Source organism: Zootoca vivipara, chromosome 12 (assembly GCF_965207765.1).
Source record: "Zootoca vivipara chromosome 12, rZooViv2.hap1.1, whole genome shotgun sequence".
Lineage (NCBI taxonomy): Eukaryota > Metazoa > Chordata > Lepidosauria > Squamata > Lacertidae > Zootoca > Zootoca vivipara.
The window spans coordinates 44,045,416-44,062,734 of record NC_142595.1 but is presented as its reverse complement, the minus strand read 5'-3'; the positions used below and the strand labels follow the sequence as shown (position 1 = coordinate 44,062,734).

Below are 17,319 nucleotides of genomic sequence, written 5' to 3'. Positions count from 1 at the left end.
CTAGCTTATTAATTTGCCTGGAGGCATTGATACATATCTGTATTTTAACTCTTCAAATGTCTTAAGATATTGCTGTGCATTTTCCTTAGTGATAATTTCATTGCTTTATCATTTTGTAAACTACTTTGAGGTGTTCTTCTTCTTCTTCTTAACAGTCAAGCAGCATTTAAATTTTACAAAGCAAATAAAATAAATAACTAGGGCATATGCAAATTTGTGCCATGGGTCCCGAGTCCCAAAAGTCATTTAAGAAGCTAGGACAGCCCTTCCCCTGCTGCTCCTCGTGCTGTTTATCTGAAGGTCTAGTTAGACCTGAGCTTTAAATGTAAAATGAGGATTAGGCTACAGTTAGGGACAGCGCAAAATACCTCTCCTTTGCAGGGTGTGTGGGTGGGTGTACACAACTCACGCGATTGTGGATGAAGAGCCGGAGGTGAGAGTATGGATAATTCAAGGTCAAGAGACGCTGAAGAAACTGAGGCAGAAAGGGTGTGGGCTGCTCGATGAACACACCCAGAAGCACGCGTGGATATGATTCTTCCTGCAAAAAGGAGAGGCCACAGGAAAGGTGAGCTCAAATAGAAGCCCACTCTCAAACACTCCTCTCGCAGGGACCAGCAAGGTGATGCAGCTGCCTCAGGCGGAAGAAGCGATGGATGGAGGGTATGTGTGTGCCCCTTGTCTTTGCTTCCTGTTCCCAGGTAGCCCTACCACCCCCAGATATGGAGGAGGGCATTATCCCGTCGACAGCAGCTTAGTTCATTTCTGTATGAGGAGCGAGAGGGAAGCCATTTTGTCCTTCGCCTCAGGCGGTCAAAAAATGTATTGAGCTGGCCTTGCCGCTCCCTCAACACCTTCCCCCACCTCCAGCCTCACAGCTGGCTCTTCCGCATCCCGATTCATCCTCCGACTCACCGGCAGACCTGACAGATCCAAGAGGCCTTCTTCACAAACTTCGCAGCCCCCCTCATAGGTCCAGGTGTTAGGGATGTAGTTTCCCAAATAGTTCAGCTGCAGCTGCAGGGATGGAAGGAGAGGGCAAGAACACCAGTCAGCAAGATGAGGGGAGGGGGAAAAAAATAGAGGACAGTTGCCCCAAACACCCCCACACACCTGAATTCTTCTTTGTGGGTTTTGCCACCATGAGGACTGTAAGCTTGGGAGCCTGCTTGCCTTCCCAGATATCAGACAATGTTTCAAGACTGGTTTGGCTACAAAGCCCAGAGGCAAATTGAAACGCAACATCCACATTGTTTATTTGTGCTTTTATCCTGCTTTTCTTCTGTCCATTGGGCTAAGTGGGTTCTCCCATCCAGGCACGGACCTGCTTAGCTTCAGCGAGCTGCCAGAGACTCCCAACCCCAAGGAATAAGGTTGTTTCAAATACCTTGGTGGGCCCATTGCCATGGATGACGACAGGAAAGGTGTCGTAAGCGACGTTCCGGGCGCGCACTCGGGTCTGTTCGAATTTCAGAACTACCTCGTCTGTAAAACAAGGAGGATGGAATAAAGAGATGGGATAAAGAGAATGGGACAAACTGAATCTCTGCTTCCCAAAACAAACCCCATGTTTCCCCTTTCATAAATGTCCACAGCACAATGGGAATTATTGTGCTCTGCAGCTTGCCTCATGACTATGAATTTTCAAACATGCAGATCAGGGAGATCTACACTACGATACCGCTTTAAACAATCATGGCCCCCCCCCCAAAAAAAGTATCCTGGGAAATGCAGTTTGTTAAGGATGCTGAGTAGAGCTACAGAGCAGTTTACAATTCTGGGGATTGTAGTTCTGAAATAGGGGCCTCCTAGCAGCACCTTTAGCAAACTACAGCTCCCAGAATCCTTTGGGGGAAGGCGTGACTGTTTCAAGTGGTATCATGATGCTTTAAATGTATAGTTCTGGCTGCCCTACTGATCTGTTCATTCACAGACAACCGGAACTCTGCTACAGAAAATACCAACCACTCACCAATGGCGCCATTCAGGTTCTGGAAGATTTTTGACTTATGATCCAGTGTGATCTTATGTTTCTCCTAGGGAGACAGGAAGGAGGAGGTAAGAACAGAAGCCTCCCCTTGCATAACCATAATCTTCCATCAAAATGCTACAATTAAAAAGCACCCATAGAGTGCCACTACAGACACAAATCCAGCGAGGATTTATATGTCGTATCTATTTATAAATTCAGTGTGGTTGCAGCATCAGACTGGGACCTGGGAGAACAGGGTTCAATCCTTACTTGGCCGTGAAGCTCACCGAGTGACCTTGGGCCAGTCACTCCCATTCTCATCCCACCCTACCCCAAAGGGTTGTTGTGAGGATTAAACGAGGATGGGGTAGAACTAAAAAAACCACCTTGACCTCCTTGAGGGGAAAGGTGGGATATAGGTGCAACAAATAAACAAATAATAAATGTCTATTGCTTTCCATTGCTACGGTGTCCTTTCTTTTAGCAGATCAAGATGATCAGGTGACAGCAAAAACTGCAAGGTTTTTAGCAGGGGCAATTAGAATAAGATCTATTACAGTCGTACTTTGGCTTTCGAACAGCCTAGTTCTCGAACGTTTTGGCTCCCGATTGATCGAAACCCGGAAGTGACTGTTCCAGTTTTCGAACGTTCTTTTGGAAGCTGAACATCCAACAAGGCTTCCGTGGCTTCCGATTGGCTGCAGGAGTTTCCTGCAGCCAATCAGAAGTCACGCTTTGATTTTCAAATGCTTTGGAAGTCAAACGGACTTCACAGGCAGCAGGGTAGTCTCTTAAAGCCCTCCAGATTTTGCCAGGACTCCAGCTCCTATCAGCCACGGCCAGCACGGCCAGCGGTCGGGAATGATGGGAGTTGTAGTCCAGCAGTGCCCCGAGGGCCACAGGGTTCCCAGTCTTCGTTTCTCAAGAGCAGCAAAGACTCACCCATTCACCCCAACAGACTCACCCGCAAGGCAGGATCCAAGTAAATGCGTGTGTAGAAGAGCTGGTCGTCGTCATCATCTTTGTACTTCCAGAGCTGGACGATGCGGTGGATGGTGGGGGCGTAGCCAATGAACCCTGAGACAGAGAGACACCAATTTTGGGATTTTTGAGGGGGTATGTGCTGTTTCAAGCCTACCCTTGCAGCCTTAAGGCAGGAGTAGGGAACCTTTTTATCCCGAGGGCCACATTCCCTTCTGGCAACCTCCTGGGGGCCATGTGCCAGTGGTCAGAAGCAAAAGTGGCTGGGCCGATCTATGTTATTGTTATTATTTTATTATTTTTTGTACCCCGCCCATCTGGATGGGCCTCCCCCGCCACTCTGGGCGGCTTCCAAATACATTAAAATATCACAGATATCATCTTTGTAGAATAGGATAGCTTCTGTATACACACACACAGAGAGATACACACACACACCCCTCCACAAGCAAGAGGCATTCTCAGAGCTCAAAACACATTCCAGCCAGGCTAAAATCCTCAAGGTGTACCTGAGGGGGCAGTAAGAATTCCAAGAGCCAGGTAGAAAGGCCAGGAGGGTTACATTTGGTCTCCAGGCCTGAGCTTCCCAGCCCGCCTTAAGGACTAGAAACTTCTTTTTTTTTAAGTAAAGCAGGAATTCTCAGAATGCCGATCTCCGCATTTGGATACCAAGCCTGCCACTGGAAGGCGAGCACCTAGCCTTTTAGAAACAGTCACGCTGCTGGATTATTACTCACAGGGCACTTTCAAAGCACACCTGAGCTACAATCCTGGCACACTTCCAGAAGGGCAGTAGCAGCAGCAGCATCCTAGCTGGAGGCGACAGGATAGTTACAGGTGCTCGTAGCAGAAGGTGCTAAGAAGCCAGTCATCAATCAGGCCCTGTTATGCTCACATTTGCTGTGCAAGCTTGTAATCTAGCATCTAAAGGTAAAGGACCCCTGATAGTTAAGTCCAGTTGCAAACGACTCTGGGGTTGTGGCGCTCATCTCGCTTTACAGGCTGAGGGAGCCGGCGTTTCTCCGCAGACAGTTTTTCCGGGTCATGTGGCCAGCATGTCTAAGCCACTTCTGGTGCAACGGAACTCCGAAACCAGAGCAGCGCAAGGAAACGCCGTTTACCTTCCCGCCGGAGCAGTACCTGTTTATCTACTTGCACTTTGACGTGCTTTCGAACTGCTAGTTTGGCAGGAGCTGGGTCTGAGCAACAGGAGCTTACCCTGCCACGGGGATTTGAACCGCCGACCTTCTGATCGGCAAGCCCAAGAGGCTCGGTGGTTTAGACAACAGCGCCCCCCACGTCCCCTAATCTAGCATCTAGCATATTAAATAACTTTTACGCTCAATTCCCTCTGCTCCAAGCTTCTAGTCCATATGGCTGCAGATATAAACTTGCAAGCGTGTGAGCAGCAAATAGCTAGAACCTCAAGCAGAAAGAAAGCAGTAACAGTACTTTTCGGGACAGAAGAGTACAGTGGTACCTCTGGTTAAGAACTTAATTTGTTCCAGAGGTCCGTTCTTAATCTGAAACTGTTCTTAACCTGAAGCACCACTTTAGCTAATGGGGCCTCCCGCTGCCGCTGCGCCGCCAGAGCACAATTTCTGTTCTCACCCTGAAGCAAAGTTCTTAAATCGAGGTACTATTTCCGGGTTAGCGGAGTCTGTAACCTGAAGCATTTGTAACCCGAGAGACCACTGTATCAGCTCCAGTGAGCATCTCATTCCTTCTTCCAACATAATGCTTTCCTAATATAATGCTTTCCTCCTTAAGTTTCACCTACCCATCCAAACCCACACCGCTTGCTAAAGAAACGCTGTATTATTTGGAAACCTGGCACTCGGCACCGGAATATTAATTGTGCAAAACCCATGCACATCTTTGGATAATTGATTCCAGTAGCAGATTCCAATGCGCCTTCCTAGCATAGAATTCAAGTTAGGTTGTTAGAGGGGGAGTTGGAGGGGGACAGGGAAGGGAAGCTGGCCTTTTACCTCCAGAGTTCAGAAAGCGTTTTCCCACGCCCACCGGCGGGTACTTCTCAGCCAGCGACCACTCTGGCCAGCAGAAGCTTTCCGCTGAGAAGACCACGTTGCTCTTGAACTGCAGGAATTTCCAGAGGAGTTCGATGGGGCTCCCTGCCAGGATCACATCGTAGCTGGGAAGCAGACATGAGGGCAGATTGAGAGCTTTTAGCGAGGGGCCTCAGGTAAGCAAGGCAATGCTTTATCGTGAGGCTGGGACTGCAAGTTCCGCCTGTGGCCTTCTCCAGGAAAAGAGCATGCCCATTTATAATTACTAACAGTACTCATTCAACATCTTATAGAATCCTAGAACTGTAGAGCTGGAAGGGACCTGGGGGTCATCTAGTCCAACCCCCAACAATGCAGGAATCAAAGAAGCCCTGACAGATGGCCATCCAACCTCTGCTTATAAACATCCAATAAATGAGAGTCCGTCCACTTCCAAGAGTCCGTTCCACTGTCAAACAACTCTTACCATCATAAAGTTCTTCCTGGTGTTTAGTCAGAATCTCCTTTATTGCAACGGGATCCATTCATTCGGGTCATCCCCCCTGGAGCAGCAGAATACAAGCTTGCTGCATCTTCCAAGGGACAGCCCTTTAGTTATTTGAAAATGGCTATCATATCACCTCTTAGTCTCCTCTTTTCTAGGCTAAACATACCCAGCTCCTTCAACCATTGGCCATCAGCCTTTTTGGTTTCCAGACCCTTTATCTTCTTGGTTGCCCATCAATTTTAATAACCATGTGCTTTCTCCAAGGAACTCCAAATGGAGGTTGGGATGGAATTCTATCAGCACAACCACCCTGCGAGGTAGGCTAGGCTGGAAGTAACTGACCTGCCCAAAGCTACCAAGCCAGCTTCTATTAACAAGTAGGGGGATTTGAACACAGCTCTTCCCAGGTTACCCATTAAAGTGTGATAAATCACAAATACCTGGGTGGGAATTAAATGGTCGGCTGCCACTCTTCCCCGGAGAAGGATACCCCCATCCCAAGCTTCAGTTTCCTCCCGTTTCCATGCCCACCCCCTCACTTTCCTCCCTCCAAAAGGAAAAGACCCTGACCTCCCCATCACTCCCTTATCAGGTTAAGTACAACGCCAACCATTTCCTTGTGACCTGCACAGCTAATATATTATTTCCTCATCTCACCTGTCCTGAGTTTTGGGGCCCACGCAGGCAGAAAAGAAAGAAAAGAAAAGAAGTGAAATGAAATGAAATTAACAGATCAAACATCTAAGTGTTAAGTCTCATAACAAACCCTGCGAGGTAGGCCTCCCTCACAGTCAAGTTGTTGCGACTGGCATAGAGAGAATCTGTGAGCTCACCTGTCTACAAACATGACAATTAGGTCCTCCTCATTGGCATGTTTTTTCATTTCCGCCTTCAGCCACCGGACCTTCTGTCCTCCGCCAACCGTCCGAGCCACGTCCCCACCCTTCCAGTCTTCTCCTAGGCCAAGAGTCTGGGGAGACGACAGCAACAGGGAAAGACAGGGGTAGAAATCCGTTATTTTCTTCTGAAGCAAAACTGCCCTTCAACTGATAATGCCTCTTCCACCTTGCCTGGATGGAACAGGGCCGGCCCACTCACGAGGCAAAGTGAGGTGACCGCCTCAGGCGGCAAGATCCACAAGGACAACAGATCCATCTTCCAAGGAATGGGCTGCCTGCTGCTGTGGTAGCAACGACAGCGACGGGACACTTCTTGGAGGCTGGATCTGCTGCCTCCGTGGCAGTCCCATCAATGCCACCTCTACAGCGGCCTCTTGGCGAAGAGGAGACGCTGTTGGCCACCCACCCCTGGCAAGGAAATGGCACCCGTTACAGACCGGTGGCACCATTTTGTGGTTCTCCTCAGGTGCCAAAATGTCTTGGGCCTGCCCTGGGATGGAATATAGCCTATTGTGCAAAGGCAAGAGTCTCCTCTGCTGCTCTGCCCACCTTTGCCTCTGTCCCTTCCACCATCAATTCACATGTGGCCCCTGGAAGGTTTCATGCAAGGGAATGCGGCCCTCAGGCTCAGAAAGGTTTCCCCTGGCTGCCGCCATACAGTAATGCTCCATGAGGTACCAGAGAACGAGACTGCTGAGGTACCGTGTTTCTTCAAAAATAAGACACCGTCTTATATTTATTTTTCCTCAACCCCCCCCCATTGCTTATTTTCAGGGGGTGCCTTATTTTTCTCCTCCTCCTCCTCCTGCCACTGACGGCATTGCTGCTGCGCCTATCACTATGTCTTATTCCCGGGGTATGGTTTATATTCCTTAAATGCTTAAAATCCTGCTATGGCTTATTTTATGACTACTTCTTAAAATAGGGGAAACAATCCAGGGACAAAAATAAAAAAATTCCTTCAGTAGCACCTTAAAGACCAACTAAGTTTTTATTTTGGTATGAGCTTTAGTGTGCATGCACACTTCGTCAGATACCCGTGCATGCACACGAAAGCTCATACCAAAATAAAAACTTAGTTGGTCTTTAAGGTGCTACTGAAGGAATTTTTAAATTTTTGCTTCGACTCAGACCAACACGGCTACCTACCTGTAACTAGAATCCAGGGACAGTTAAATTAAGAGCTGAAATTTGGCTCTACATTCTACCTCCCCCCCCTCAAATGTTTTTATTATTGTAATGGAAAGGAAATATCTGCTATTTTCAGAGTTTCTCGCACCTTGACAGTGTAGTTGAAGTACTTGGCCGTCCGCAGGAAGCGCTGGTAACCCTCTGTCTCATCTGTGGCAGCTGTCAGTACCAGGAGTTTGCCTGAAAATAGGAACACACATTCCCCAAATGGCATCAGGAATGGAAACCAGAGGATTTACATATATAAACTGCACCTCGGCTATCAAAGCCAGGATCTATCTCGGGGGGGGGGGGGGCTGTGATCCAGGTTCCTAAAAGAAGCTAGGTAGGAATTAAGAATGTTTTTCCCCCCCAAGCCAGTTCCTCAAAAGCAGGAGATGGCACCATAAGTGCATATTTTCCCTGAAGATTTTTGGAAGCATTCGCAGCTTGAACAAGTCCAGCAATCGTAGAGAATTTAGCAAGAGCTCTTTGTGGAGAGGCAAAGTATTTGGATACATGAACTTGGAAATATTGTTAGCCCATTCTTCCCCCGAGGATTTCAGGATTGAAACCAGGCTTTTGGCTGAGTGACATCCAAAGTGTCCCCTTTTAAATGTGTTGTGGAAGATTGGTTTGTTTTTGTTTTTATTTTTTATTATGTCTTTTGTGGATTTTATGTCGTATTCTTATGTTGCGAACCGACCTGAGTTCTATAGCTATAGGGCTGTATGCAAATAATAATATTAAAAGCTCTTTTTATGTCTGATCTACTTAGGGTTACTCAGCACAGAAAGAGCTTTTAAGCTCTCTGCCTTACTTGGGTTTGGGTATGCGGGATTCTCCTGTATATACAGAACCCCTGGAAGCGAACCCCCACCTAAGATGGGATCCTACAGTGTAAATCAACAGTGCAAATTGTAAGTGGGTCCCATGTTGCAGCTTGGTGTCAGAGGTGGGTCTTGGTTCTGGACAAGTTGAAGACCACCGCAAGACACTATGCCCAGCTTTCACCCCAGGAAGCCTCCAATTGAAGGTTGCTAAATTCTTCTCTACTACCTTACCAAGAGCTCAGCTCACCAAAGTGTCCCCTCCTCCCTCAGTAGCACATAGCCTAAGGGCCATCTCCCTCTGTCTACCTTCTCACAAGCTATTACATTCCTGGTGATTAAGTGCTGGAAAAGATGCTCTTCCATCCTTGCAAGCAGCAGGGAGGAGAGAGGCCCAGGGGGAGAGCAGGGGGAGAGCGGAGATCAACACCAACAGGATCCCTGCTAACAGGAGCGCAGATTTTGCGCGCTCAGGCAGCCAGGTGGGTTTGGTTTGGACCCAGATTCAGATCACACCGGAGCCACGAACTACACGTATTCCAGGCGCCAGCTGCAAGCGTGTTGAGTAAGCAGAGAAGCTTCCCAAAAGCAACATCGCTAGTAGTAGCCAAGGTCAGGCGCAATGTGGCCCGCTCTTATGCACCAAAGGAAAGAAAGAAATAATTTTGGTTTGCTGGCTGGCATCTAACCAGGCAAAAGAGATCTGGTCAAATAAGGGTTGTTCATTTGAAAAAGCATAAACTTTTCAACGCAGATGTTTTTTAACCATCAACTGGTTTGATACAGAACACTAATTACAAATAAACTCTTGGTTATAGTGCGGCCAGTACATATGATAATGATTCCATTTGTATTTAAAAGACGGGAATAAAAGTTTTCCTATAAATGCAAGGCAGTCACTGGGCCATTCCTCTCTCAGGCTTTTGTACAGCAACACTTGGGTCAGCCTACAGCAGCCTTCCCCAACCTGGCACTCCCCAGATGTTTTGGACGACAACTGACATCAGCCACAACTGGCCAGCTAGGGCAGATGGGAGCCAAAAACAATTGGAGAGCTCGAGGTTTGGGAAGGCTGGCTTACAGGCTCAGGACTGGATCCAGAATAAGCCTGCAACCCTGTATCCTTCTACCTAAAGATCACTTTGCCCTTATATACCCAATATATCACTGTGAGAAGGCCTCCTGGAGATCTTTATTGGGGGTCTGTTCTTCACAATACAGGAATAGGGCCTTTATTGTGGTGGCACCTTCCCTTTGGGTTGTATGGGGTGTTACCTCTGGTGGGGACATGTCGTGCTCCTTCTGGGGCAATTTGTCCACCTCCCCCCCCCCAGCCTTCACTCATCTCTCAGCTGTGGCTCCTAGAATCTGCCAGCATGCGACAGCGGTCACACCCCAGGAATGGCTTCAACTGGCTGGCTAAACCAGGTGGGTCTCAAACTCTCTGTGAGTTTGGGACTTCCTCTGCATGCAAAGACAGGCTCTGGCAGATTGAGGGGATGGGACCAACAAACAAGAATGGAACAAACATCAGGAACCACAAGACAGAGAAACCAGTAGGAGAACACTTCAATCTCCCAGGACATTCTATACAAGATCTCAAAGCAGCTGTTTTATTACAGAAAAAATTCAGAAACAGACTGGAAAGAGAAGTTGCTGAATTGCAACTCATTACCAAGCTTAAAACCATGGAGCCACCTGGAATGAACAAAGACATAGGATTCTTATCTCATTATACATGATCAAGCTTTCCTTAGCACCTCAGCCCTTGCTTCCCCCCCCCCGCAAGACCAACTGCAGTCATTAACAGTCGTTAACAGTCATCAAGAGGTTTACCACTCCTATCAGCCCATCACCCATTCCCATCACCCCCACCCCCACCCTCTGAATAAGGGTCTGGTGGCTTCTGTTTCAGTGTATCTGAAGAAGTGTGCATGCACACGAAAGCTCATACCAAAATAAAAACTTAGTTGGTCTTTAAGGTGCTACTGAAGGAATTTTTTTATTTTGTTTTAACTCAGACCAACACGGCTACCTACCTGAAACAAGAATGGGGTTTCTGTATGTGCTGTAGAGGGAAGCGAGGGTCAGATGGAAAACTCTGATCCTAAACTTCTGCTGTCTTGCAGGGTATCTTTGAGAGAAGAAAAGGCTCAGGAACCCTACCCTAATCTGGAGTGGAGTCCCTAAGACAGTTGGTTGGCATCTTGTACACCTCCTTGGAGCAGTTCTTGCAGCCAAACTGGTGCAAAACATATTGCTCTGCTTTTCTTTGGATCACATCAGCGAGGCCGGGAGGGGAGGTCTTGTCATCTGGGCAGCCCAGGACCTCCAGACACTCCCCCCAGGTTTGGGCCCCGGGAAGGTCATTTCGGTGCTGCTAACCCAGAATTTTGGCTTCACTCCCGGAGGCGCACTCCATTGTCTCTTGAGACAGACCGATGGCAACACCCAAAACAATACATTCCCTTTGAAATTCCCTCCCTTTGCAAATCATACAGGTGCCTTTTGAGGAATCTGCTTCTGAAGACCTTCCTCTTCCAACGAGGCTTTTAAGTAAAGAACCTCAACCCAGTCATCATCTGTGTTGGAATCACCTTAAAGTATTTTTATATGCGGGGCTGCTTTTTAAACTTTTGCATGGTTTTCTGTCCATCTAGCTCAGCACTGCCTACACTGACCGGCAGCAGCATTTCATACAGGGAGTCTTTTCCCAGCCTTCCCTGGAAATGCTCCAGAGACTGAACCTGGAATCTTCTGCAAAGCAGATATTCTGCCACGCAGCCTTGCCCAATGAGGAATACGTCAGACTACTAGCAGGAGAAGAACCTTCACTCTTGTACTTGCTGACAAATAACACTGTAAATCGTTTTTATTTTTAAGTGAGCCGCCATCTCAACGGTGGCATTCATGGCTTTATGGAATATTTGACAATTTTAAAACAGCAGCCAAAATATACTGGTATTTGTCCAGGCAATAGACTGGTCCCGCCAACCCTATTTTGGTCTTCCCCACCCTCCATATCTCAACAAACAGATGAATACGGATGCAATGGATTTCTAGGAGGAGAAAGGCCTCTCTCTGCACATGCAATGCATGCAAAAAAACCACATGCGCAGCCTCCCTTGCAGTGAAGACTGCAACCCACACAGCTGCAGCCTTGGCTCAGAGCATCGGAGTAACTCTGCTGGGACCAATGACTCTTCCTCGTTCTCATGGCATCTTCAGCTCCAACCAGCTGTGAGAAATAAGTCTCGATCCAGTGGTCCATTGCCAGGTTTCTGGGGAGTGGGGCCTAGTGAGTCATCTCACCAACACAGTTCCTTTTGACTCACAGGAATCTGTGCCTTATCCTGCCTCAAACTACTGTGGCATCTCAATCATTATGGGCGATTCAGACAGACAGTGGCTTCTCCAGGGTTTCAGACGCGACTCTCTCTCCCAGGTCTACCTGGAGAGATCGGGAATTGAACTTGGGTAGATTCTCTACCACTCAGTGATGATCTTTTCCCCACCTCTTACCTTTTCTTTTTTAAATTTTTTAAAAATGATTTTCAATTTTATACATTTCAGCAACTTTACAATCATTTTGGCGTATTGAAACTCGACTTCCCCCTTTCTGTGGTTCCTTAAATTTGTTTCCCCCCCTGCATATTCCAAATTAACTTAACTCAATCATTTATTCATCTACTTTAAATGTACAGTCATACCTTGGATCCCGAATGCCTTGGCACTCGGACGTTTTGGCTCCTGAACTCCGCAAACCTGAACGTCCAACGGCCAATCAGAAGCCGCACTTTGGTTTTCGTACGTTTTGGAAGTCGAACGGACTTCCGGAACGGATTCCGTTCGACTTCCAGGGTACGACTGTACACTCTTATAAAACTGCAGGTTATTACAATAATCCTGTCAATGTTCTTGTCTGTTTACAGTTTGTTTGTAAATATTCAATAAACCATTTCCACTCTTTTATATAAAAAAGTTTTGTTAACTTGATTTTTTTATTTTTCCAGTAAGTTTCACAATTTCTGCGTATTCCATAAGCTTTTGTATCTATTCTTGTTTTATCCGGGTTTCTTCTTCTTTCCATTTTTTGCAGTCATGAACACGAATAAATTTCTATACAGTTTGGGTACTGTAGTTCTGTCCCTATAATTCCCGCCTCTTCTGATCAATCCATTTATGGAAGATGGGTGCAATGCTGTCCCGTCATTTGGGACCAATAAATAATCTCTATTAGAAGAAAATCAGGCACCAGATTTCTCTCATGTGGACTAAATCAGGAACGGAGGCGGAACAGAGAATAGCCACTGTTTTATTATATCAATGTAAGGCATGACAGGCTGGTAAAAGGGTGCTGAGTGGCATGCAGTTGAGGTGGGTACAGCCTCAAAGAAAAAATAATCCCCCCCCCCCGATGCATCTGCCACAGATCTCCCTGCTGTTCCAGAACTGATGGGAACCTGAGCAAAATCAATCTAATGCAATGAGTTCCACAGGCTTCGCCAAACACACACAGAGGCCTCATGTGCTTACATGGCACAATAGCATCCACACATTGGCACGGTAAGCCTCTGAGACCACACAGCAAGGGCAGCGTCACTGAAACCTACAGGACCAGAGTGGAAGCCAGCGGATTTTGGTAAATCTCAACTTCCGGCCCGGGCGATGGAAGCGGCGGAATGGAATGGTAGAATCCTGACCAGGTGGTGCCATTTCAGAATGAGAGGTGGGCATGGAAGGAGCAGTTTTAAAAATGCACCCGTTGAAAAACTCCTTGCAAAACGAAGAACTTGCAGGAAGAAAGGTAGCTGAGCCCTGCTGCGCTAGTTTTCTGTTTCAGGGAGTTTGAAAAAGCAAAAAAGAAAAACCCCAGGGTTCTTTCTACCATTCCTTACAAGATACAAGCGGATCTGGTCTCTGCGTTTGCTGCTCAATTCCACACTTGGCAGAGAAGCATTTTGCGCCACCCCGACCCTGCACAAGAGCGCAAATACAGGGCATTTATTTGCGTATTTTATTATGCGCACGCCCCCACCTATTCCCCAAGCAGCTCAAGGGGGTAGACACAATTCTCTCCCCAGCCTCATTTCAACCTTCCAACAACCCTGCGATGTAGGTTAGACCAGGACCGAGCGGGGAATTTGAACTCTAGTCCAACTTCTAAGGCCATGCACCATGTGGGCAGAGTGGTTTAACAGTAGCAATTATTCAGAGCCGAGTCTCTGCAATCAGTCTAATGGCGGATGGAATTAAAATGAGAATAAAAGGCACATTGTGTTTGGAGTTTCCCAAGACAAGAGTGATGGGCAGATATCTTGATGGGCCCCGTCTCTCCTCACCGTTCCGGCAATAAAAAACAACAACAACCCCACAATAGCTGTGTCTCTGAGGCCTGGCACAGCTAAGTGGTAACTCCATCCTGGGTTCCCTCCACTCTCCTCCTTTTAAAGCCCTGCGCGTCCCCTTTTGGCTCCGACGGTCCCAGACAGCGCCAGGGCCTCTGGCTCCTCAATGGGCCTTTCAGGGGATCAGGAATGCAGCCTTGGGGGAAGGCCAAGGTTGCTGCTCTGTCGGGAGGCCTCCGGCTCACAAGGGAAGGTCCCTCTTAGTCGGAGGGTAAAAGCACAGAGAAAGCCGTACCTTGGGGAGAAAGAAGACCAGGTCACCCAGGGAGAGAGAGCAGAAGCAGAGGGAAAAGAGGATGCCAAGACGTCCTTAGGAAGCGGCTTTGTACAGCGGTACCTTGGTTCTCAAACTTAATCCGTTCCGGAAGTCTGTTCCAAAACCAAAAGCGTTCCAAAACCAAGGCACGCTTTCCCATAGAAAGTACAGTGGTGCCTCGCTAGACGAATTTAATTCGTTCCACGGGTCTTTTCTTATAACGAAAAATTCGTCTAGCGAATCCCATAGGAATGCATTGAAAAAAAATATTTTTTGCCCATAGGAACGCATTAATTGAATTTCAATGCATTCCTATGGGAAACCGCGATTCGCTACACAAATTTTTCATAAAACGAATTTGTCTAGCGGGGCAACCTCCGCTCGAAAAATCCTTTCGTTAAGCGGAAATTTTGTTAAGCAGGGCATTCGTTAAGCGAGGCACCACTGTAATGCAAAACGGATTGATCCGTTCCAGACTTTTAAAAACAACCCCTAAAACAGCAACTTAGCATGAATTTTACTTTCTAACGAGACCACTGATCCATATGAAAGCAATAATCAATAATCATTTATGAAAGCAATAATCAATGTACTGTACTATAAAATAAATAAGACAGTATTGTAGATGATCAAAATTAAAATTATTTCTTTCTTTCTTGCACTGATGATAGTCATTGTTTGGATGGGGGGCTTTTATCCATTTCCACAGTCACACAATCAATCCATCGGTAGCTGAACTGGGTTCCACGCAGTCACAGAAACAAATTAACCAAAAAAGCCTCAAAAACAAAAACGCAAAATAAATAGCAAAAACAAAAGCGCCAAACTTAATCCGTCCCGGAAGTCCGCTTGACTCCCAAAATGCTCAAAAACCAAGGTGCGGCTTCTGATTGGCGCAGGCGCCCCAGAAACAAGTGCCGACAGCCGCATCAGATGTTCAGCTTCCGAAAAACGTTTGGAAACCGGGAACAGTTACTTCCAGGTTTTCAGCGTTTGGGAACTAAGGCGTTTGAGTACCAAGGTACCACTGTACTTGGAAAAGAGCCATGGCTCAGCTGTAGAGCATCTCCAGGTAGGGATGGGAGAGATACCTGGTTTGTAATCTTGGACAGCTGCTGCCAGTCGGTGTATGCATTACTGTGCTAGATGGACCAGTGGGTTGACTCAGTCTAAGGCAGCTCCCTAGGTTCCTTGTGCAGACCCAGATCACTGCCCCATCTGGCGAAGAAATGTCCGCACGGACAGGCAGCGACTCTCCAGGGTTTCAGGCAAGGAGTCTCTCCTAGTCCTACCTGGATTTGCTGGAGACTAGACCAGAGACCTTCTGCATGCAAAGCAGATGCTCTTCCGGTCCTTCCCCTAACAGCTACCGTATTGGGCTGAATATAAGCCGCACCCGCAAATAAGCCGCACCTTTAAAATTCAAGGGGGAGGAGGGGAAAAAAGACAATAACCCGAATATAAGCCACTCCCTTAAAATTCCGCAGGCACTCACACCCATTCCGTTTCACCGCGTGTCTGCTTCAGCAGCGATATCGTAAAAGCCAATTTTTGTAAGGTAGCAAATTTAAGCCGCAATTTAACTTTTCATGGTCGAAATTTGGGGGGAAAGTGCGGCTTATATTAAGACCAACACGGTACTTCAAGCAAATGTATATGTACCTCAGTTGATGCAGCCCTCAGTCTAAGAAAAAGGTTTCACACCTGAGCTCTGACAATAAAAAAACAGGCTGCCTTTAAATCAGGGTGGATTTGATTTAAATAAAATTGATTTAAATCACTAGTCAAGAATAACATGGCAGCATATATATCCATGTTTGTTAACTGATGTGGTTAAGCAATTAAAGAAACCTGAGTTTTAGCACAGATGAAAAACTTAAAATAAATCCTTATTTCCTGATGAATAGCATTTGGACCATAACGTAACTTAAATAGAAAACTATCTTTAGATTTTTCCTCCAAAAGCATTTTATTTTAAAAATCATTTTAAATAAAAAAAAATCCGATTTTAAAAAGATTTTTAAATCATTGGTTTTGATCCACTCTGCTTTAAACCCAAGCCAAAAAGAAGCCACCTTTCCCACATCAAAACAAACTTCTCCTGAACAAGGGTTTCTCGTCTCAGCCGTCGGCGCCGCCACCTAGCCTGCCAACCTACGATTGTATCCCTCTGGCAATATTTTCCAAGCTACTATTTTTTGCTCCTCAAACTCTGGAAAGTCTGGCGAGAGCCTTCCCAGCCAGTCCCGCTCCCCGCGTCGCCAGAGAATTCGAGAACCAGCCAGCAACGTCTCAAATTGTCCCGTGCGCTCAGAGAGAGAGAAAGAAGCTGAAAAAATGGCACCAGTCAATCACAGGCAACCGAGAAAGGGAAGAAAGAAAAGTTATTTAGCAGGGAGCCGCCTAACAAAACCTGCCACAGGAGCAGGACAAAAAATGGACAAAAAGAAAGAGCATTAAGAGGAATGAGAAAACCCTATGCGAAGAAGTGGTCAAACTTTGTGCTCGAATATCCCCAGTTCGACAGCTGAATTAAGTTAGTGGGATGGTGCTAAAGGAAAAGTAGCAGGCATGTTAGCGCCAAGTCAGGAGGGGGGGAAATATGTGGACTTTCCAGTTGCTGCTGGACTACAATACCCATCATCCCCAATCACTGGTCATGCCTCCCTCATCCTTTCCTTCATTGTGAACAGGTCTTGGTATCATGTTTGCACCAGAGGAAACAAGGAGCTGGCTGGGATGAGGGAGTGTTCCTCGCCTAGTCCTCCTGTGGCTGCATGGTTTGGCTTATCACATTGCCCAAACTGGGTTACAACCAGTTAAAAATACAGTATTAAAAAACAGTTAAGCCACAATCGAAAATAGGGTGAGCCCTAAAACACATCTCTCAGGTGTCAGGGCCACGAGAAACAGGTGTGCCTTCACCTTTCTGTGTGGCGGGAACTCCACAGCTCAGACACTGCCACAGAAAATGCCCTCACACACCCCAACCTACCAGGTGGGCTCCCTCAGACAATCTAGACCAGGGGTCCCCAAACTAAGGCCCGGGGGCCAGATGCAGCCCAATCGCCTTCAAAATACAGTCCACGGACGGTCCAGGAATTGGCATGTTTTTACATGAATATAATGTGTCCTTTTATTTAAAATGCATCTCTGGGTTATTTGTGGGGCATAGGAATTCGTTCATATTTTTTTTCCAAAATATAGTTCGGCCCCCCACAAGGTCTGAGGGACAGTGGACCAGCCCCCTGCTGAAAAAGTTTGCTGACCCCTGATCTAGACAGCC

General features: G+C 46.9%; 1 protein-coding gene across 1 annotated transcript in view; it reads right to left on the bottom strand.

The window, feature by feature from the left end:
- Window positions 1-17,319, bottom strand: part of PLOD3 (procollagen-lysine,2-oxoglutarate 5-dioxygenase 3) — a 32,236-nt gene that overhangs the window by 9,210 nt on the left and 5,707 nt on the right. The window contains exons 2-9 of the mRNA XM_035135716.3: window positions 7,649-7,740; window positions 6,304-6,440; window positions 4,945-5,108; window positions 2,937-3,049; window positions 1,973-2,036; window positions 1,388-1,485; window positions 916-1,017; window positions 410-541 (exon numbers count right to left, since the gene is read on the bottom strand). Of these exons, the coding sequence (XP_034991607.2) occupies window positions 410-541; window positions 916-1,017; window positions 1,388-1,485; window positions 1,973-2,036; window positions 2,937-3,049; window positions 4,945-5,108; window positions 6,304-6,440; window positions 7,649-7,740 (902 nt within the window). The remainder of the gene's footprint in view (window positions 1-409; window positions 542-915; window positions 1,018-1,387; window positions 1,486-1,972; window positions 2,037-2,936; window positions 3,050-4,944; window positions 5,109-6,303; window positions 6,441-7,648; window positions 7,741-17,319) is intronic.